Genomic DNA, 16,493 nt, shown 5'->3' with positions numbered 1-16,493 from the left:
TACCAAGTGTATAGGCTATCATAGAACAGAGGATAAATGGGGGAAGTGACAGAGAAAAGAGTTCAATAGGAGAAGTGTGTATTTAGGGAAGGATAAGATTTTAGTAGAACTTCGAAGATGGGGAGATTAGTGATCTGTCAGATATGAATGGGGAGGGATTTTCAGACCAGACGTAAGAGTGGACAAGGGACAAGCAGCAAGAAAGACAAGTTCGAGATATAGTGAATATGTTAGTGTTAAGGAGCCAAGTGTTCAGGTAGGAGGTCAGAGAGTTAAGTAGGACAAAGAGAGTTGACTAAGTGTTTTAAAGCCATTGGTAAGGAGTTTCTGTTTGACACAGAGATAGGTGGGCAATCACTGAAGGCTTTGAAGAGAAGGGAGATGTGTGCTTGTTTGTTTGTTCTTTTAACTGATCTGGGCAGCAGAGCAAAATATGGTCTGGAGTGGGGAGGGGAGGCAAGCGGGTCAGTGAGAGGCTGATGCAATGGTCAAGGTGGGAAATCAGTGACAGAATCAGTGTGGTAGCAGTTCAATGGAGAGGAAGGGGCAGATTCTAGAAATGTTATGAAGGTAAGAGTCACCAACAGGATTTGGTGACAGATTGAATAAGTAGGATGAATGAGAAAGATGAACTGAATTCAGTCCTTGTGAGGACAGACGGATGGAGCTGTTGTCTACAGTGGTGGGGAAATTTGACTCATCTCCAGAAGTCAGTTTCTGGAAAGCACTACCCAGTGGCCTGATATCTTAAAAATTTACACACTCTTTGAAAGGAGAACATCTAACCCAGGTTGTTCAACTGAAAATACGGTTATATCAAACAGATCGTAGCTACAATAATAATTGTGGTATTTGTTATGTGCTTATTGTGTGTCAAGCACTGTTCTAAGTGTTGGGGAAGATCCAGGATGATCAGGTCAGACACAGTCCCTGTCCCACACAGGGGCCACAGTCTAAGTAGGAGGGAGAACAGATATATATACCCATTTTACAGAAGAGGTAACTGAGGCACAGAGAAGTGAAATGACTTGCTCAAGGAAACACAACAGGTATATGACAGAGCCAGAACTAGAACCCAGGTCCTCTGAATCCTAGGTCCGTGCTCTTTCCACTTGGCCACGCTGCTTCTCAAAAGTACCTGACTGTAATTTTGGGGCCCCCTGCCCAGTTTGTGTATTTTTCTTGTGTTTAAATTAGGGCTATTCCATGGCATTTGAAAATGCAGGAAGCCAAGCTCCCTTCTCCCAGCATCACCTGCGCTCAGTACTCTTTCTCTTCTTCCTTGCAGGCATTTCCTGTTTAAGACATCTTCTGGAACAACTCCTTTGTTCAGCAGCTCCTCTCCTGGTTACCCTCTGACCTCAGGAACAGTTTACACCCCACCACCCAGGCTGCTGCCCCGGAATACTTTCTCCAGGAATGCGTTCAAACTGAAAAAACCATCCAAGTACTGTAGCTGGAAATGCGCCGCTCTGTCCGCCATCGCTGCCGCTGTGCTCCTGGCTATTCTCCTGGCTTACTTCATAGGTAAGTGCAATTTGCGCCGTGGTTAGCCCCTGTTGGCTGAGTGTGTGTTTCCTGCTAAGTTGAACTCAGTAAGGGAGAACCAACAGAGTAGAAGGTGTAGCGAGAGTGAATTTACCGGTTCCCTTAGGTTGGCATGATTCATTGACCAGCTCATAGTGGGAGGAATGACAGTTGATGGAGGAACGTTATTTGTTAGCTAGTGGTAGCTAATGAAATCCAGTGAGTTTTTTTCAAATCTGTTGTTAGTTTTAGTTTGTTTTTGTTTTTTGAAGAAATCAACCCACATTCAAAGAGTGAAGCATAGAGCCTTTCTCATGCCCTTTTCTGACTTTGAAAGTGAAGCTCTGTTTTATAAAAGCGATACTGACTTAAAAGTTAACAGTAATAAATTCAGGAAAAGAACAGCGGATGCTAGTGAAAGTTTGGATAGTAGGACATAGCAACCCAGGCTGTTCACCATTGCAGACAATGGTGTGAAGTTATTATTAACACATATATGTTCCTGTAAGAAGGAAAATCACCAGAGCCATGCATTTTTTTCCCCTGTATCAGCCAAAATCACACTCAGATTCTCTCCAGTGTTCTAGCACTGTTTCCAATTGGACAAATCACCGGAACTACTGCAGTTGGACAGCCCCTCAACCATAGCACCCCTGGTTTTAATCCAGGCTCTACCAATTGTCTGCTGAGTGACCTTGGGCAAGTCATTTCACTTCTCTGTGCTTCAGTTACCTCATCTGTAAAATGGGGATTAAGACTCTGAGCCCCTTGTGAGGCCTGGACTGTGTCCCAACTGATTATCTTGTATTTACCCCAACGGTTAGTACAGTATCTCATACATAGTAAGCGCTTAACAAATACCAGAAAAAAACCAAACACATGCAGCGTCTGACATGTTGAGGTGCACTGTCGGTGGGGCAGGGAAGTTGGACTCACCACAGTCCTCTAACTTTAGAGAAGCCCCTTGGCCCAGTAGAAAGAGCTTGGGTCTAGGAGTCAGAGGTCTGGGTTCTAATCCTGCTGTGCTAATTGTTTTTTGTGTGACCTTGGGCACGTCACTTAACATCTCTGTGCCTCAGTTACCTCATCTGTAAAATGGGGATTAAATCCTCCTCTCTCCATTTTAGACTGTGCGTCCCATGGGGCACAGGAACTGAGTCCAAACTGACAAACTCCTATCTCCCCAGTGCTTAGGACTATGCTTGACTCATAGTAAGTACTTAGCAAATACCACAAAAAACAAACCACCAGCAGAAGAGATCATCAGTCAGTGCAGCAGGCCAGGAATGAATGGATTATCTGGACATCCTTCAGGTTGTACCAGAACCAGGGCTGTTAATAGGCCATGATGAATCAGGACAAGTGGCCTGGGGCTCTTCACCCTGGGGGCAGCGGGGTGGGCTGCTTCTCCCCCTTGGTGCTGGGCAAAGTTGATCCTGGAACCCATGACTCTAGGGATCTCAGTGTAGGATGTGCATGAAAGCTACCACAATACCATTGTCCCCTGCTGATCCTGCTGAGAGGAGACATGAAATCATGTGTCCAGGTGGTCAGCTTGAGTTTCCAACCCTTAAGCAATTCCAATCTCAATGGATTTGGCAGCCACCCAGAGCTGGGCACTAGAGAAAATGTAAGAAATGTGCTAACCTAGACTTCATCTCTCCCGCTGCGCCAGGCACAGACATCCAGTTTCCCAAACTGGTACTTCATAAAGGCCAAGAAAAGTCCTTGGCCTTACTAGCAAGACCACTCGGAGTGCAGCAGGAGGGAGGTCCCCAGCTGTTGGCCCACATGACGTCAGGTGGTTTATCTGGAACACATCCTCCATACTGAAACAATCTACTGATGTGTAACTGCCCCTCATATGCTTCACCATTCCTTCATAAGGGCTCCTATATCTAATGAGTGTGCTGATGGCAAGAGTATCAACCAGGATAGTCAGGAGTCCAGGGAGTTCTCTGTACCTAATAGTAATAATTGTGGTATTTGTTAAGTGCTTACTACATGCTAAGCTCTATACTAAGCGTGGGGTAGCTACAAGATAATCAGGTCCCTCATGGGGCTTACAGGCTAAGTAGGAGGGAGAACAGGTATTGAATCCACACTTTGCAGATGAGGGAACTGAGGCACAGAGAAATGAAGTGACTTGCCCAAGGTCACACAACAGACAAGTGGAAGAGCCAGGAATAGAACCCAAGTCCTCTGATTCCCAAGGCCGTACTCCTTTCTCTAGGCTACACTGCTTCTCTACCTGGTTCTGAAGTCCTGGAGCTACTTCGTGTCTGCTCGGAGAGGTTTCTATCGAGGCCCGGGGGTGAGCCTGAAGTGGGGTGAGCAGTGGGGAGGCAAAGTTTGGCTAAGCTAAAGGCTCCCAGGATACCCATGGGCACTTTAAGGCAGTTGACTTGTGATTGCTGTGGGAAGAGCCCATGTCCTTTCTTCCCTCTGCTCCTCCGATGTTACTCCCCATTTTGCTATTGATTACCTATCAGTAGTTGCCTGGAGGATGCACACAGGGGTAGAGGGAACTTGATAGATCTCCATCAGAGAGACACAGCAGAGCTTTCCATCAGACCTGTGGCCTCTGTAGCAACATTGCGTGGCTCAATGGAAAGAGCACAGGCTTTGGAGTCAGAGGTCATGGGTTCAAATCTCGGCTCCACCACTTGTCAGCTGTGTAACTTTGGGCAAGTCACTGAACTTCTCTGTGCCTCAGTTACCTCATCTGTAAAATGGGGATTAAGACTGTGAGGCCCCTGTGGGACAACCTGATCACCTTGTAACCTCCCCAGCGCTTAGAACAGTGCTTTGCACATAGTAAGCGCTTAATAAATACCATCATCATCATCATCAACATTGGGACACTGGGACACCTTTGCCGCCTGACAATCTCCTGGTCAAAATCACCAGAGGAGCACGTCGATCAATCAGTAATATTTATCGAGTGCTTACTGTGTGCAGAGTTCTGAACTAAGCACTTCAGAAAGTTCAGTTCGAGTTGGTAAATGTGAGCCCTGCCCAGAGGAAGCTTACAGTCTACAGGGGTAGGCAAAATTGAGGCTGTCGCTTCCTCGCATTCTACCAGCTATTCCTGGTCAGCAAGGATCCAGCCTCTCACCGTGTCTCACCCAACTCCCTTCCCCCTATTGCCCCATTCTCAGGGACTGGACTCCTTTGGAAGTCACTCAACTTCAGTGCCACAGCTTCCTCATCTGTAAAGAGGGGATTAAATATCTTTTCTCCTCCCCCTTGGACAGGGAATGTATCTGATATGACTGTATTGTACCTACCCTCTTGCTTAGCAGAGTGCTTAAGTACCTAACAAATAACACAATTATCATTATCCCGGATACATCACCCCAGAAAGGAAGGGGAACCCTTCCTCCTTCCCCTGGCTGCTTCCCCATATCTGGATGGGGCTGGATGAGGGGCCCAACAGCTGCTTCGCTGGTTCAATCGATGGGATTTATTGAGCACTTATTGTGTGCAGGGCACTGTACTAAGCACTTGGGAGAGTATAGACTCGGTAGAGATGTTCCCTGCCCACAAGAAGCCTGCAGCCTAGACATGGCATGAAAATGAGACATGAAAATGAATTAGGATATGTATAGACACAGGTCTGAAAGGAAAGTTGTTTCTGGAGCTGGTCAAAGGTGGCGTTGACCAAACCTTGAAGATAACATGGCTGTTTTCTGAGGCAGCCCAGGGCAGAGAGAATTGAAGTCTTTGGCATAAACCTTAGAGCGAGAGATCAGTGGGCCCCATGACTTCAGTAGGAAACTGCAGAGCAAGGCAACCTGAGCAGTTCTCTGGCTAATGGCATACAAGGCAATTCTGCCTCCCTGTATACACAAGGAAGGTAATAACCATCTCTGTCTCTGCCAAGTCAAGTCCACTGAGACCCTATGACCCTGCTTGCTGGAGACAAATTGATACTTTTTGAATAATTGAGCCTGATAGTTGAAAATGCAGTGCGAAAGAGATCATGTAAATAAGAAGCTAAGCAGTGAGTGTTTTTGTGTATTAATTGCGTATGCAACTTGTAAGTGGCAGATTATGAAACATATTTATCCTTAGTCTTCAGGCTTTTGGAAGCTGAAACTGAGCATCTTAGGATGGTTTATTCATTTATAATCCATCATTTCATATTTGGTGTGCTTTAGGTAAGATTATGTCTCAGTCCTGGAGTATTGAATAAGAGCTTATGACTCAAAATAAATGATTTTACTGGCTAATTTAGAAAGCAGTAAATGGTGATTATCATATAGCGGCATAGGCATTCGCCGGGGATGCGAATTGAGAACAAATTTTGTGGGCCAGGTGGTTTTAAACACTAGTCTCAAATCCATTGCTTACACCCTCTTTATCTTGAGAAAGTTTCTTGCCTTCTGGGTTTCTGATTTCTCAAGTGAAATGGGGGCAGTAATGGTTATTTACGTGCAGAAACTCACTGGTGTAGTGTGGATTAATTAACGTGTGTAAAACACTTTGAAGATGAAAAGCAGTATATTAATTATAGAGTGCTGTCAGGGCATACAGAGGGTTTAGCAAATGTGGAGAACGACTGCGTGCAGAACGTTGTTATTGCTTCTGCCTGGGAAAAAAGCACAGAAATCAATCAGTGGTATTTACTGTGTGCTTACTATGTGAGGAGAACTGCACTAAGCACTTGAAGTGACAATCATCAAGGAAGGAATGGGATTTCCTAGACTGTGAGCCCGCTGTTGGGTAGGGACCATCTTTATATGCTGCCAATTTGTACTTCCCAAGAGCTTAGTACAGTGCTCTGCACACAGTAAGTGCTCAATAAATATGATTGAATGAATGAAAGGAAGCTGGAAAGTTGCAAAAACAAAAGCCCAACTCAGTTGTTGTGGAAGAATCAGAGGTGGATGGGTTGTGTGGGGAGAAATTTAAGGACTTATAACCCCCTCTTCTTGATCACTGAATGGCATCAAAGATGAAGCATCAGTCCTGGAAACATTTGAGATTTTCAGATGAGAGAAATCCTAAAAATGAAGTCGAAGTCCCACTTTTTCCACAAAGAGACTTGGTGTTCAGGCCCGCCAGTTATGGTGGTAATTAAGTCAATGCATTTTTCCTTACGTGTTCAAACCAGTCAGGAAGCCTGTTTTCAGAGGTGAGTAATGCAGGGGAGTTGTGCCACATGGCATGTTCTTTCACAGAGACCAGAGGGTGTGTGGGTGTAATAACAGAGTAGTACTAGCATTTGAACATACCGTACAAAAAATGGGAGGCCTCTGCTTTGGTTTTATATAAGAGTAGCTCAGTTGAAGCCCTTAGGACTGAAACACCTTGTGTATACTGTCAGGTCAGTGCCTTCCTAATCCAGATTTTCCCCAGATATGCTAGGCACTTTGGGAAGCAGGATTCACTCCTTCAGGGCCCTGTGGATTACTGCTGCTGTTGGTACTGAGTCCTTGCAGCAGCTTGACTAAGTGAATGCTTCTTCCCGGAGTACCTTTCTTGTGTCCAAGGAGCTGCTTAGCCCTGGGGAGAGTGGCTCCCTCAGTGCAGGTTATACATCCAGAAAATTTAAATATCTTTTATACAGTTTGAAGACTTCCTCCTCTTGATCTTTCCTCAAGAATATAAGTCTGCTTCTTGAGCAGTGTCAAAATCCATTGCCTGAAGAAAAGGCAAAGTAGAATGCCTGAGTTCCTTCATTGCCATAAAATGGTTGACATTATGGTCTTGCCAGACCTTGGACCCAGAAAAACAGACCCTGTTGTCATTTGGCTCCCCGTGTTATCATCCATCCCATCTCCATCCACCTCAGCAAGTCGAATTTTCTCAGCTGGAGTGTGCACACGTGGCAATGTTTCCCTTTCATAGCATGATATTTTTCAATTAATCAACCAAATTGAGCGCTTACCGTGTGCCGAGCTCTGTACTAAGTACTTGGGAGAGTAAAGTACAGCAGAGTATGATCCCTGTCCTAAAGGAACTTACAGTCTAGTTGGGGGACAGACGTAAATGAATCCTTGATCTTGGAAGACTATACCTATAATGGAGGGAATATCCTAAGGCAATTATTTTTCAACCTTTTTAAGCAACAATACCCCTATGATCTTAAGATTTGATTTGAAGTGTACTCCCCTTTTCACTAAGCCCCCACAAAAGCATGATATTTCATAAGACAACCAGCAAGGCATGCAGAGTATAATCTTGGCAGCAGTCCAGGGATGTTGAATCGTCACAGTACTGGAGAAGTAACTGGGTGAGACAAGGAGGTTTATGGGGGATGGACTTTTTTAGTGTGTTTTCTTTGGTCCTAAACACAGGATGTGAGGTTCCACTAGGTAATTGTGATTCCTACTGGAGCCACAGTGGTGAATCAGTGAGTCAAAGTTGCGGCTGCTCTTTGTAGGCTCTCCTGAAGTTCCCAGTTTCTGTCCTCTTCATCTGCCATAATCTCTCTCAAGGATCCGCAAGGCTTGGTCCTCCCATTTGGCAACTTCAAGTCTAGAGGGCCACAGAAAGTACTACAGCAGAGGGTTTAGAGCAGACCAGGGAAATAAGCAGTAAAGAATGGATCTTGAGAAGCAGCGTGGCCTACTGGGTCAAAGACAGGCCTGGGAGCCAGAGGATCTGAGTTCTAAGCCTAGATCCACCACTTACCTGCTGTGACCCTGTCAGTCAATCATATTTATTGAGCTCTTACTGTGTGCAGAGCACTGTACTAACCACTTGGAAGAGCACAATATAACAGACAACTTTCCCTGTCCACAAGTCACTTAACTTCTCTGTGCTTCTGTTTCCTCAGCTGCAAAATGGTGATTTAATAGCTGTTCTCCCTCCTATTTAGATGGTGAGACCCGTTTAGAACAGGAACTGTGTCCAACCTGATTAACTGTATCTCTCCCAGTGCTTAGAACAGTGCTTAATACATAGTAAGTGCCTAATAAATACTGTAAAAAACTTGAGAATTATTTGAATAAATTGGGATTATCCAGGCAAAACTTGTCAATCTACAAAACTCCAACCCACCCCTATCTTCCTGCCCACTTCACCCCCCAGCCAGGGTTCATTTTCATTTCGGGGGTTGTGATTTCAACATTGGGGCCAGAGCATCAGTAGTATTCTCTCAGTTTAGAGGTCCCACAGAATTCTGGCACTTGTACTGGTACTATCAATTCCACATTCTCCCCTCCATCCCCCAAAACCCTTCTCATGGTCATGAAGAGGGATGGGAAAGGCATGTGTGCTTGAAGTGGCCTTCTGAAGCCCAACAAAAATAATACCAACCTCATCTTACATCCTTGTCAAACATTAGGAGTTAGTGTCATTTTCTGAAGATTGAACACAATTGGCTTTGTTCACCTTAATTTTTCCTCACCCGCCTTCTTTCCAAAATGTTTCATTACCTTGCTACCTTGTTTAGTGGGAGTTTCAGGAAAAAAAAATATTTACTGCTCAAACTGTAGTTAAGGCCATACTCTGCATGTTGCAAATGATGGAGTTAATTGAAATTCTGCCCTGGTTCTTGGACCTATGAACCACATTTTTTGAGGAAGAATTAAATTTATGTTTTATACTGATCCAAGTGGTAACAAGTCACACTACGTCTCCTATTTTGTTGGGCTTCTTTATAAAAGGAACACTGATGACAAAGCCACTGTCCTGACAAATTGGCTTTTCACAAAACTGTTGGAACATGTCCTGTGAGATTTTTACCAAGAAGACTCTCCTGGTACAGCTGCATTAGTTACATTTCCTCTGTCTTCATCTACATTTGATTCCCCCTCTATCCAGAGGTCATTTTACTTATTGATCTGGGCCTAATATAGGACATTCCCTTAGATGCCTTCAGCTTTGTCACCTTTTTGATTCTCAGTTTCTGTGTCAGCATACACCAGAATGACATAATTGCTATCCTGTTCTGAATTAGAACAGAGTGTCCCTTCAAAGAAGTCAAAGGTTAATTCGGGACCCATTCACATTAGAGAGGAGACTTTTTCAGACAGGATATTTCCCTGTTTAAGTAAGGACAGCCCTGAAAATTCCCATAGAAATGTCCAGACTTCTCAATTTAACATAAGTCTACTAATATGGCCCCTGTGGAAGAAAGAGCGTATACCATATGCTTGGTGCTGTCAGAACCTTCACTTCTGTAGAGGGGCAGAGCATTTATGTCATGCTAAATTAGTTTTTAGCTCTTCATATTGCTGCCAAACTGGAAAAAAATTAGAAAGTCACCTTGTCTTTCTCACTACAGTAATTCCTGCCAAATATAAAATACCATGTTTTAAGTAAGCTGCTAAACTGCTCTGTCTTCTGCCAATCTGTCTTTGATCTTGGAAGAACATCAGGCCATCAACATGTCAGTATGTTAAAAGTGTGGTAATTTGGGGGCTTTCAGTTTCCTTTGAAAACAATAGGAGATTATTTTCTATGGGAACTAAAAGCCTACAATGTGTTTAAAGTTGCTACACTCGAAAATTGATATGTTGAGACTCATACTGATGAATCCTCAGAGCGCTACCGCTGTTTTATGTACTCCCATCACATGAAACAGAGCAAGTCGGTAGAAAATAAAAAGGAAAATGACAGAAAATGATGAGAATCATACACTTACCTTGCATCTTTTGTGTGTATGTAGCCTAGGAAAAATATTAGCTCTCATTCAGTTTCTAATGCTGTTTGACTACCGAGACAGATGAGATGTAAGGTAAACTTCAACTTACCATATGCTTTCCAGACAATATATTTACCTCTATGTGAGGGGAATCCTATTATTTAAAGGGCAGAGCTGCTAATGGCTCGGACTCTACGTTTGAGCAAATAACAGTCCTTTTTCCTAGTTTATTCTAACCTTTTTTTCCAGTATGCCAAAAAATGAGTTTCTGCCCCCAAACAATGAGAAGATATGTTGCTACTATTAGTGTTTTACTTAGTTGCTCACAGGAATCTTTTATTTAACAATGTATTCCCGACAACATAGTTCTGTTATACTCTGCTACTCTGGTGCATCTACCTTTTACTTCAAGAGCTTAGTACAGTGTTCTGCACACAGAAAGAGCTCAGTAAATACTTTTGCTATGAGTTCTGAAGCCTAAATAAATCACATGGTTTAACTCAAGTGAGTGTGTATACTCAACCTGAAGGTTTAGATTTTTATTTCAAACATTATTCAGTTGAACAATCAATCAAGCATATTTACTGAGTGCTTACTGTGTATGGAGCACTGTACTAAGTGATTTGGAGATAACAATACAACAGAGTTGGTAGACACATTCCCTGCTTACAGTCTGGAGGGGGAGGGAGTTATTAATATAAAAAAATTACAGATATGAACATAGGTTTTGTGCCACTGAGGGAGAGGTGAATGAAGGATGCAAATCCAAGTGTAGTCCCAGGTATTTGAGAACGTACAATAAAAGTAACTAACATGAGAACTGGCCATAGGGAGCTTTAAGGTGAAATTAGATGAAGGCCTATAAGAACGTAGTTGTGGAAATCAAAGAGTCAGGTTTTCTTTACCTCAGAAAAGTAGCTCAGATATGCAAATGTAGTTACCAACTTGTATTACCCAATATATCCCACAGTCAATCAATCAGTTGTATTTATTGAGCTCTTAGTGTGTACAGAGCACTGTATTAAGCCCTGGGAGAGTACAGAACAATAGAGTTGATACAAACAATCCCTGCCCTCAAGAAGTTGACAATCTAATAGGGAAAACAGATATTAAAATTAATTATTGATAGAGGAAGAAGCAGAGCGTAAGGACTGTAAGTTCACTGTGGGCAAGGAACATGTCTTTCGACTCTGTCATCTTATACTCTCCCAAGCACTTAATACAGTGCTTTTCACCTGGTGAAGTGCTCAGTAAGTGATATGTGGCTGGAGGTGGGGTGAGAATCAAAATACTTAAGGAATATAGACAAAAGTCAAATAAGCCCTTATTTGCTTTTCTGTCAGTTTACTGGGAGGCAATGTTTGAAACAAAGTTGTTCCTAACCACATTGTAGGATACAGGCTACCCTTGGGCTGACCACCCAACTAGCTCATGAAAACTGTGTCATAAGTAAGAATTTTGTAAGTCAGAACCAATTTTCTCCCAGGAGCAATGTTATAAATCTAGGATTGGTACCAGAACCCACGTTAGATACCTTGCTTACTCAAAGTTATCCAAAACTTTGTACTCAATCAGTTGTTGTCGAATTGCTGTTCAATTCAAAGATGATGCTGGAAACCATAAGACTGCATCCATGTGTATGTCTTTGAGAGAGAATCTCTTGCACACTTATGAACTAACACATTTGCACACTATATTCCATGAAGGTGGTGTACACTTTCTTACCCTATGCCATTCAGAGGATGCAGTGCTCAGATCCTGATGGCTAAGAAGAGAAAAGTATATCCCACTACCATCAGGATCCACACTTGAGTTGCTCTTGCAGTCTATTCATGGTATTTATTGAGCACTTACTTTGCACTGAGCACTGTAGTAAACACTCGGGAGAGAATAGTAAAATTGGTAGGCACTATCCTGGCCTTCAAGGAGGGGCGATGCTTTGTCTTGAGCCAATCACACCTTCTGGCCTGATCTCCTTGTGCCCAGGATCATGCTTTGAGAACCAGCTTGTAGAGAACATGGATGCAGTCTGTGGTCCCAGAACATATGATCTCTGGGTCTTCGACGACTTTAGATACCACTTTGCCCTCATCTATTTAGTAAGCCATCTTTGATTATGATAGAGTGCATTACTAAAGGTTGAACTGCAGTTGGATTTGTTCCCTCAGCCCAGCTGCAAGTAAACTACAAGTACACAAGTATGTTCATAGCCATAATTTTTGTCTGCCTCCCTCATTATAACATCAGCTTTTTATGGGCAGATAAGGTGTATCTTACTACTGTTGTACTCTCCCAAACAGTTCAGTGTCTACTTAGTCTTGAACTTGAGACACTCAAAAAATACCATTGATTGATTAGTGCTGTGCTCATTAGGTTCTGAATATGTACTATTTATTATTACAATCCTTGGCACACAGCAAGTGCTTAATAGATGCTATTCAGTAATAATAACAATTGTTATGATATTTGTTAAGCATTTACTATGTGTCAGGCACTGTATTAAGCGCTGGAGTGGATAGAAGCAAATTGGGTTGGACACAGTCCTTGTCCCGTGTGGGGCTCACAGTCTCAATACCCATTTTACAGATGAGGTTACTGAGGCATAGAGAAGTAAAGTGATTTGCCCAAGGTCACATAGCAGACAAGTGGCAGAGCTGGGATTAGAACCCATGACCCTCTGATTCCCAGCCCCATGTTCTATCCACTAAGCCAAACACTATTAGTATTGATCAATTTCTAGACTGTGAGCCCGTTGTTGGGTAGGGACCGTCTCTATATGTTGCCGACTTGTACTTCCCAAGTGCTTAGTATAGTGCTCTGCACACAGTAAGTGCTCAGTAAATATGATTGAATGAATGAATGAATGAATCAATCAATTCAAGATCATCATACATAAGCAGGTCATAGGTCAGAGAAGTGAGAACAAGGCCAAGTGAGTAGGTGAGTTTGAAAGGAAAGAAAAGTGGGAGCTGAGGACTAGGTGGGAGAATAGAGTATATAAGTAAAAGAGAGATTTCTGATTGCCTTTAAACCAAGAGTTGCTCGTTGAAGCAGAGAGAATTGGGTCATGGGAAATATGCTGATCTAAAATTAAAATCAGTGTGGGTAGCTATCCTTTCCTACTGGTGAGAAGTCTAGACACGATTTTCTCAATCTGGAGCTGTCCCTGGCATCATTGTTCTCCAATCCAGTACTGACATTCACAGGTTTTTTTTCTTGCTTTTCTTAAACGCTGACCATCTATTTAGCATTTACTGTCACAGAGGCAGTGATATTTCCCTATCATAGCCTCCAGTATCTATGATAATGCTGATAATACATTTGTTGGGATATATACCATAGAGTACCATCTGCCACTGTGCTACTCACAAATTACCTACCTTCTATGGAATGGTTTATGATCCTTCGTTTTATTTCAGTTCATTTATTGGCTCTGCATATTGCCTAGGAGTCTCTGTGCACATTATTTTGTGATGCAAAAAGAAAAAGAGACAGTTCCACAGGCAAAAGTAATAAAGGCACACATTATTTTACTTTATCATCCTCCCCAACTCTACACAGAACCTTTCCAGTAAATTAAGCATGGAGCTAGATAATTGGGGCAGTGTGAGGCCAGAGTCCTAGGTTCACCTGCTCCTTGTTCCACTTTTTTCCATAAAAGAGAAGATTCTAGTTCTTTGATTTTTGTAACTGCCTCCATTCCCAAATTGCATTTCCAAGTTAAAAAGCATTTAGGCAAAGGAGCAGTTAGGGGGACTCTGTGAGTACCACACTGAAGCCCTCTAGCAGGAATCCATGATTTCCTGAAATCAAGATAACTAGCTGAGTGAAGCGGGTGTTTGTGTTTGGCAGGCTGCCACCGTTTGGCACTCACATTACAAAAGTGTAGCTGAATTTAGTTGAAGTTCAAGGTGAAGAAGCAAATAATAGCATAAATCTAAAAGTGTGGTGTTGGCTGTTTCTCTATAAATGAGGATGAGCTAAGAAATGAAGATCTATCCAGCCCCAAACTGAAGTGGAGAGCTGAGCAATTACACAGTGAGTTAAAGCCGGGTACGTAGCTAAGCTAGATCATTTTTTGTCCTGCTTTGACCCAGTCCTAACTCACCAAGTATCTGTTTAGCTCACTGCTTTGCTTGTTGCTGTAGGAATTTGACCTTTCAGTGGACTTCATTACTCTTACGTGCATAGATATATCATAGATAGGGTTTGATCCTCAAATCTAACTGACAGGTTGTGTTCTTTCAGCCCTATGTTGCAGGTTGAGATTGGGCCCAGTGAGAAATGGAGACTTGAATTTTATAGAAAAGAAATTCAGACTTTACTGCATATGCTTGATAGTCCTTGGAGGAGCTGTTTTTAACTGCCGTATACTGTAATGTGAACTTTTGCATTAGGACAGCCAATGGCAGAATCTTCCCATGTATCATTATCATTGAACAAATTAATATGGATTGTGTATTCTGCTATTACTAATCAGGAGCAGAAGCCCCTCAAAAGGATCACAAATCTCCCTCTGCTAGCAGAAAAAGAAGCTAATTCCAGGTATAAAAGTTCCATAGAACATTTTCATACCCTGTGGCTAATCTAAAGTACAGTGTGTCTCATCTTTCCGAGATGCTTCCTAAAAGCCAAGGCAGCGCAGAAGAGAGGAGGGCAAATTTTGCTTCTTATCTTTGCATTTCTGTCATTGTGATTTCCTCCATGCCTATTAGTGAAAGCCCTTCTCCTGAGATGTCTTTTCAGTTGAGTTAGGTCATTTGTGGGAAGATTTTGGAAACATGCTCCGTAACCTCCCAAGAGATTGTGAGCTTTCTTTATAAGGGAAAGACGTATTGCCCTGCCTTTGCCATCACCATCATGATGCAATTCCACTAGTTTACTTACTTATATTACACTATGAGCATTTTAGAGTCATTTAAAACTTGGATTGGACTTAGCTATTCCCTTCAGAGCATGGTAAGGAGCAGCAGGCCACCTGCATTCCTCTCCTTAGGTAACAGTGCTCTGCAAATAGTACGCGCTCAATAAATACGATTGATGATGATGATAATAATAATGATGATAATAATAATAATATTTGTTAAGGGCTTACTATGTGCCAGGCACTATACCAAGCACTGGTGTAGATACAAAGTAATTGGGTTCAACACAGTCCCTATCCTATATAGGGCACACAGTCTTAATCCCCATTTTCCAGTTGTGGTAACTGAGGCACAGAGAAGTGAAGTGACTTGTCCAAGGTCCCACAGCAGACTGTTGTTGGGTAGGGACCATCTCTATATGTTGCCAACTTGTACTTCCCAAGCGCTTAGTACGGTGCACTGCACACAGTAAGCGCTCAATAAATACGATTGAATGAATGAATGAAATGGTGACACCAGGATCAGAACCCAGATGCTTCAGACTCCCATGCTCATGCTCTATCCACTAGGGCATAGTGCTTCTCAATAATAAAAGTTAGTGTGGCGTATTTGGTAGGCTTTAAAGAAATGCATGTCTAGGGTACCATGAGTCTTTTTCCAAAATGAGTTTTGGGGTATAGCCTACCAAACAAAATATAAGATTTGGAAAGTTTGCTAAATTTTGGATAGGCTGATATGACCTTTACTAAGATAACATCACAAGAATTGGCTTCCCCAAAACCCTGAAGAACCCTTCACAGAAGTTCTAGCAATTTCTGTAGACAACTCTGCTAAAAAGTGACATGGTAAGAGTTCCTTTTGAAGAATCAGAGCTGCCAGCCAGTTGGTGGGAAAAGGACATTTCTCAAATCCTCTGCTGCATCTGAAACTGATACTGGATTATCCAGATTGTTATGTTCAGAACATATTCTGCACCTCATCCAACAAAACTCAAATCAGTGAGAGTTCTTCCTTGGTTTTGGGATGAGAGACGCTCAGACATCTCTACGAACTGCAGTGGGTACTGTTTCAAATGAGATGTGGATAGTTCGCCTAAGACCCAGGGGCCCAGAATAAATTAGGTGTAATTTATGGTCCCATCTCATAGAGCAGTCTGGGATGTGAACTTGAGGTTTGTCTTGTCTTATGCCATTGAGTAGTCTCTGCCCCAGGACTACGCCATGGACCCATCTCTCCCAGAACGCCCCACCTCCATCTTCAGTCATTCTGGTAATGTATCCATAGAGGTTTTTTTGGTAAAAATACAGATGTGGTTTACCATTGCCTCCTTCCGTGCAGTAAGCTTGAGTCTCCGCCCTCGACTCTCTGCCATGCCGCTGCTGCCCAGCACAGGTGAGTTTTGACTTGTAGCAGATTGCCTTCCAGGTCATCTATAAATGGCTGAAGCTTCTGGGGAGCTAGCCATTTGTGGTTCTGAGATGATTGCCTATCCCCCATCCATC

The 16,493-nt window shown here is 42.8% G+C and overlaps 1 protein-coding gene across 3 annotated transcripts in view; it reads left to right on the top strand.

Annotated features, from left to right (window-relative positions):
- The window catches only part of TENM2 (teneurin transmembrane protein 2), a 921,151-nt gene that overhangs the window by 682,875 nt on the left and 221,783 nt on the right, over positions 1-16,493 (top strand). For all 3 annotated transcript variants that reach the window (XM_038772468.1, XM_038772467.1, XM_038772466.1), the window contains exon 5: positions 1,289-1,527. In XM_038772468.1, coding sequence (XP_038628396.1) covers positions 1,289-1,527 — 239 coding nt within the window. The remainder of the gene's footprint in view (positions 1-1,288; positions 1,528-16,493) is intronic.

Source organism: Tachyglossus aculeatus, chromosome X1, assembly GCF_015852505.1.
Source record: "Tachyglossus aculeatus isolate mTacAcu1 chromosome X1, mTacAcu1.pri, whole genome shotgun sequence".
Lineage (NCBI taxonomy): Eukaryota > Metazoa > Chordata > Mammalia > Monotremata > Tachyglossidae > Tachyglossus > Tachyglossus aculeatus.
The sequence above is the reverse complement of the archived record's forward strand: the minus strand, read 5'-3'. Positions and strand labels throughout refer to the sequence as shown.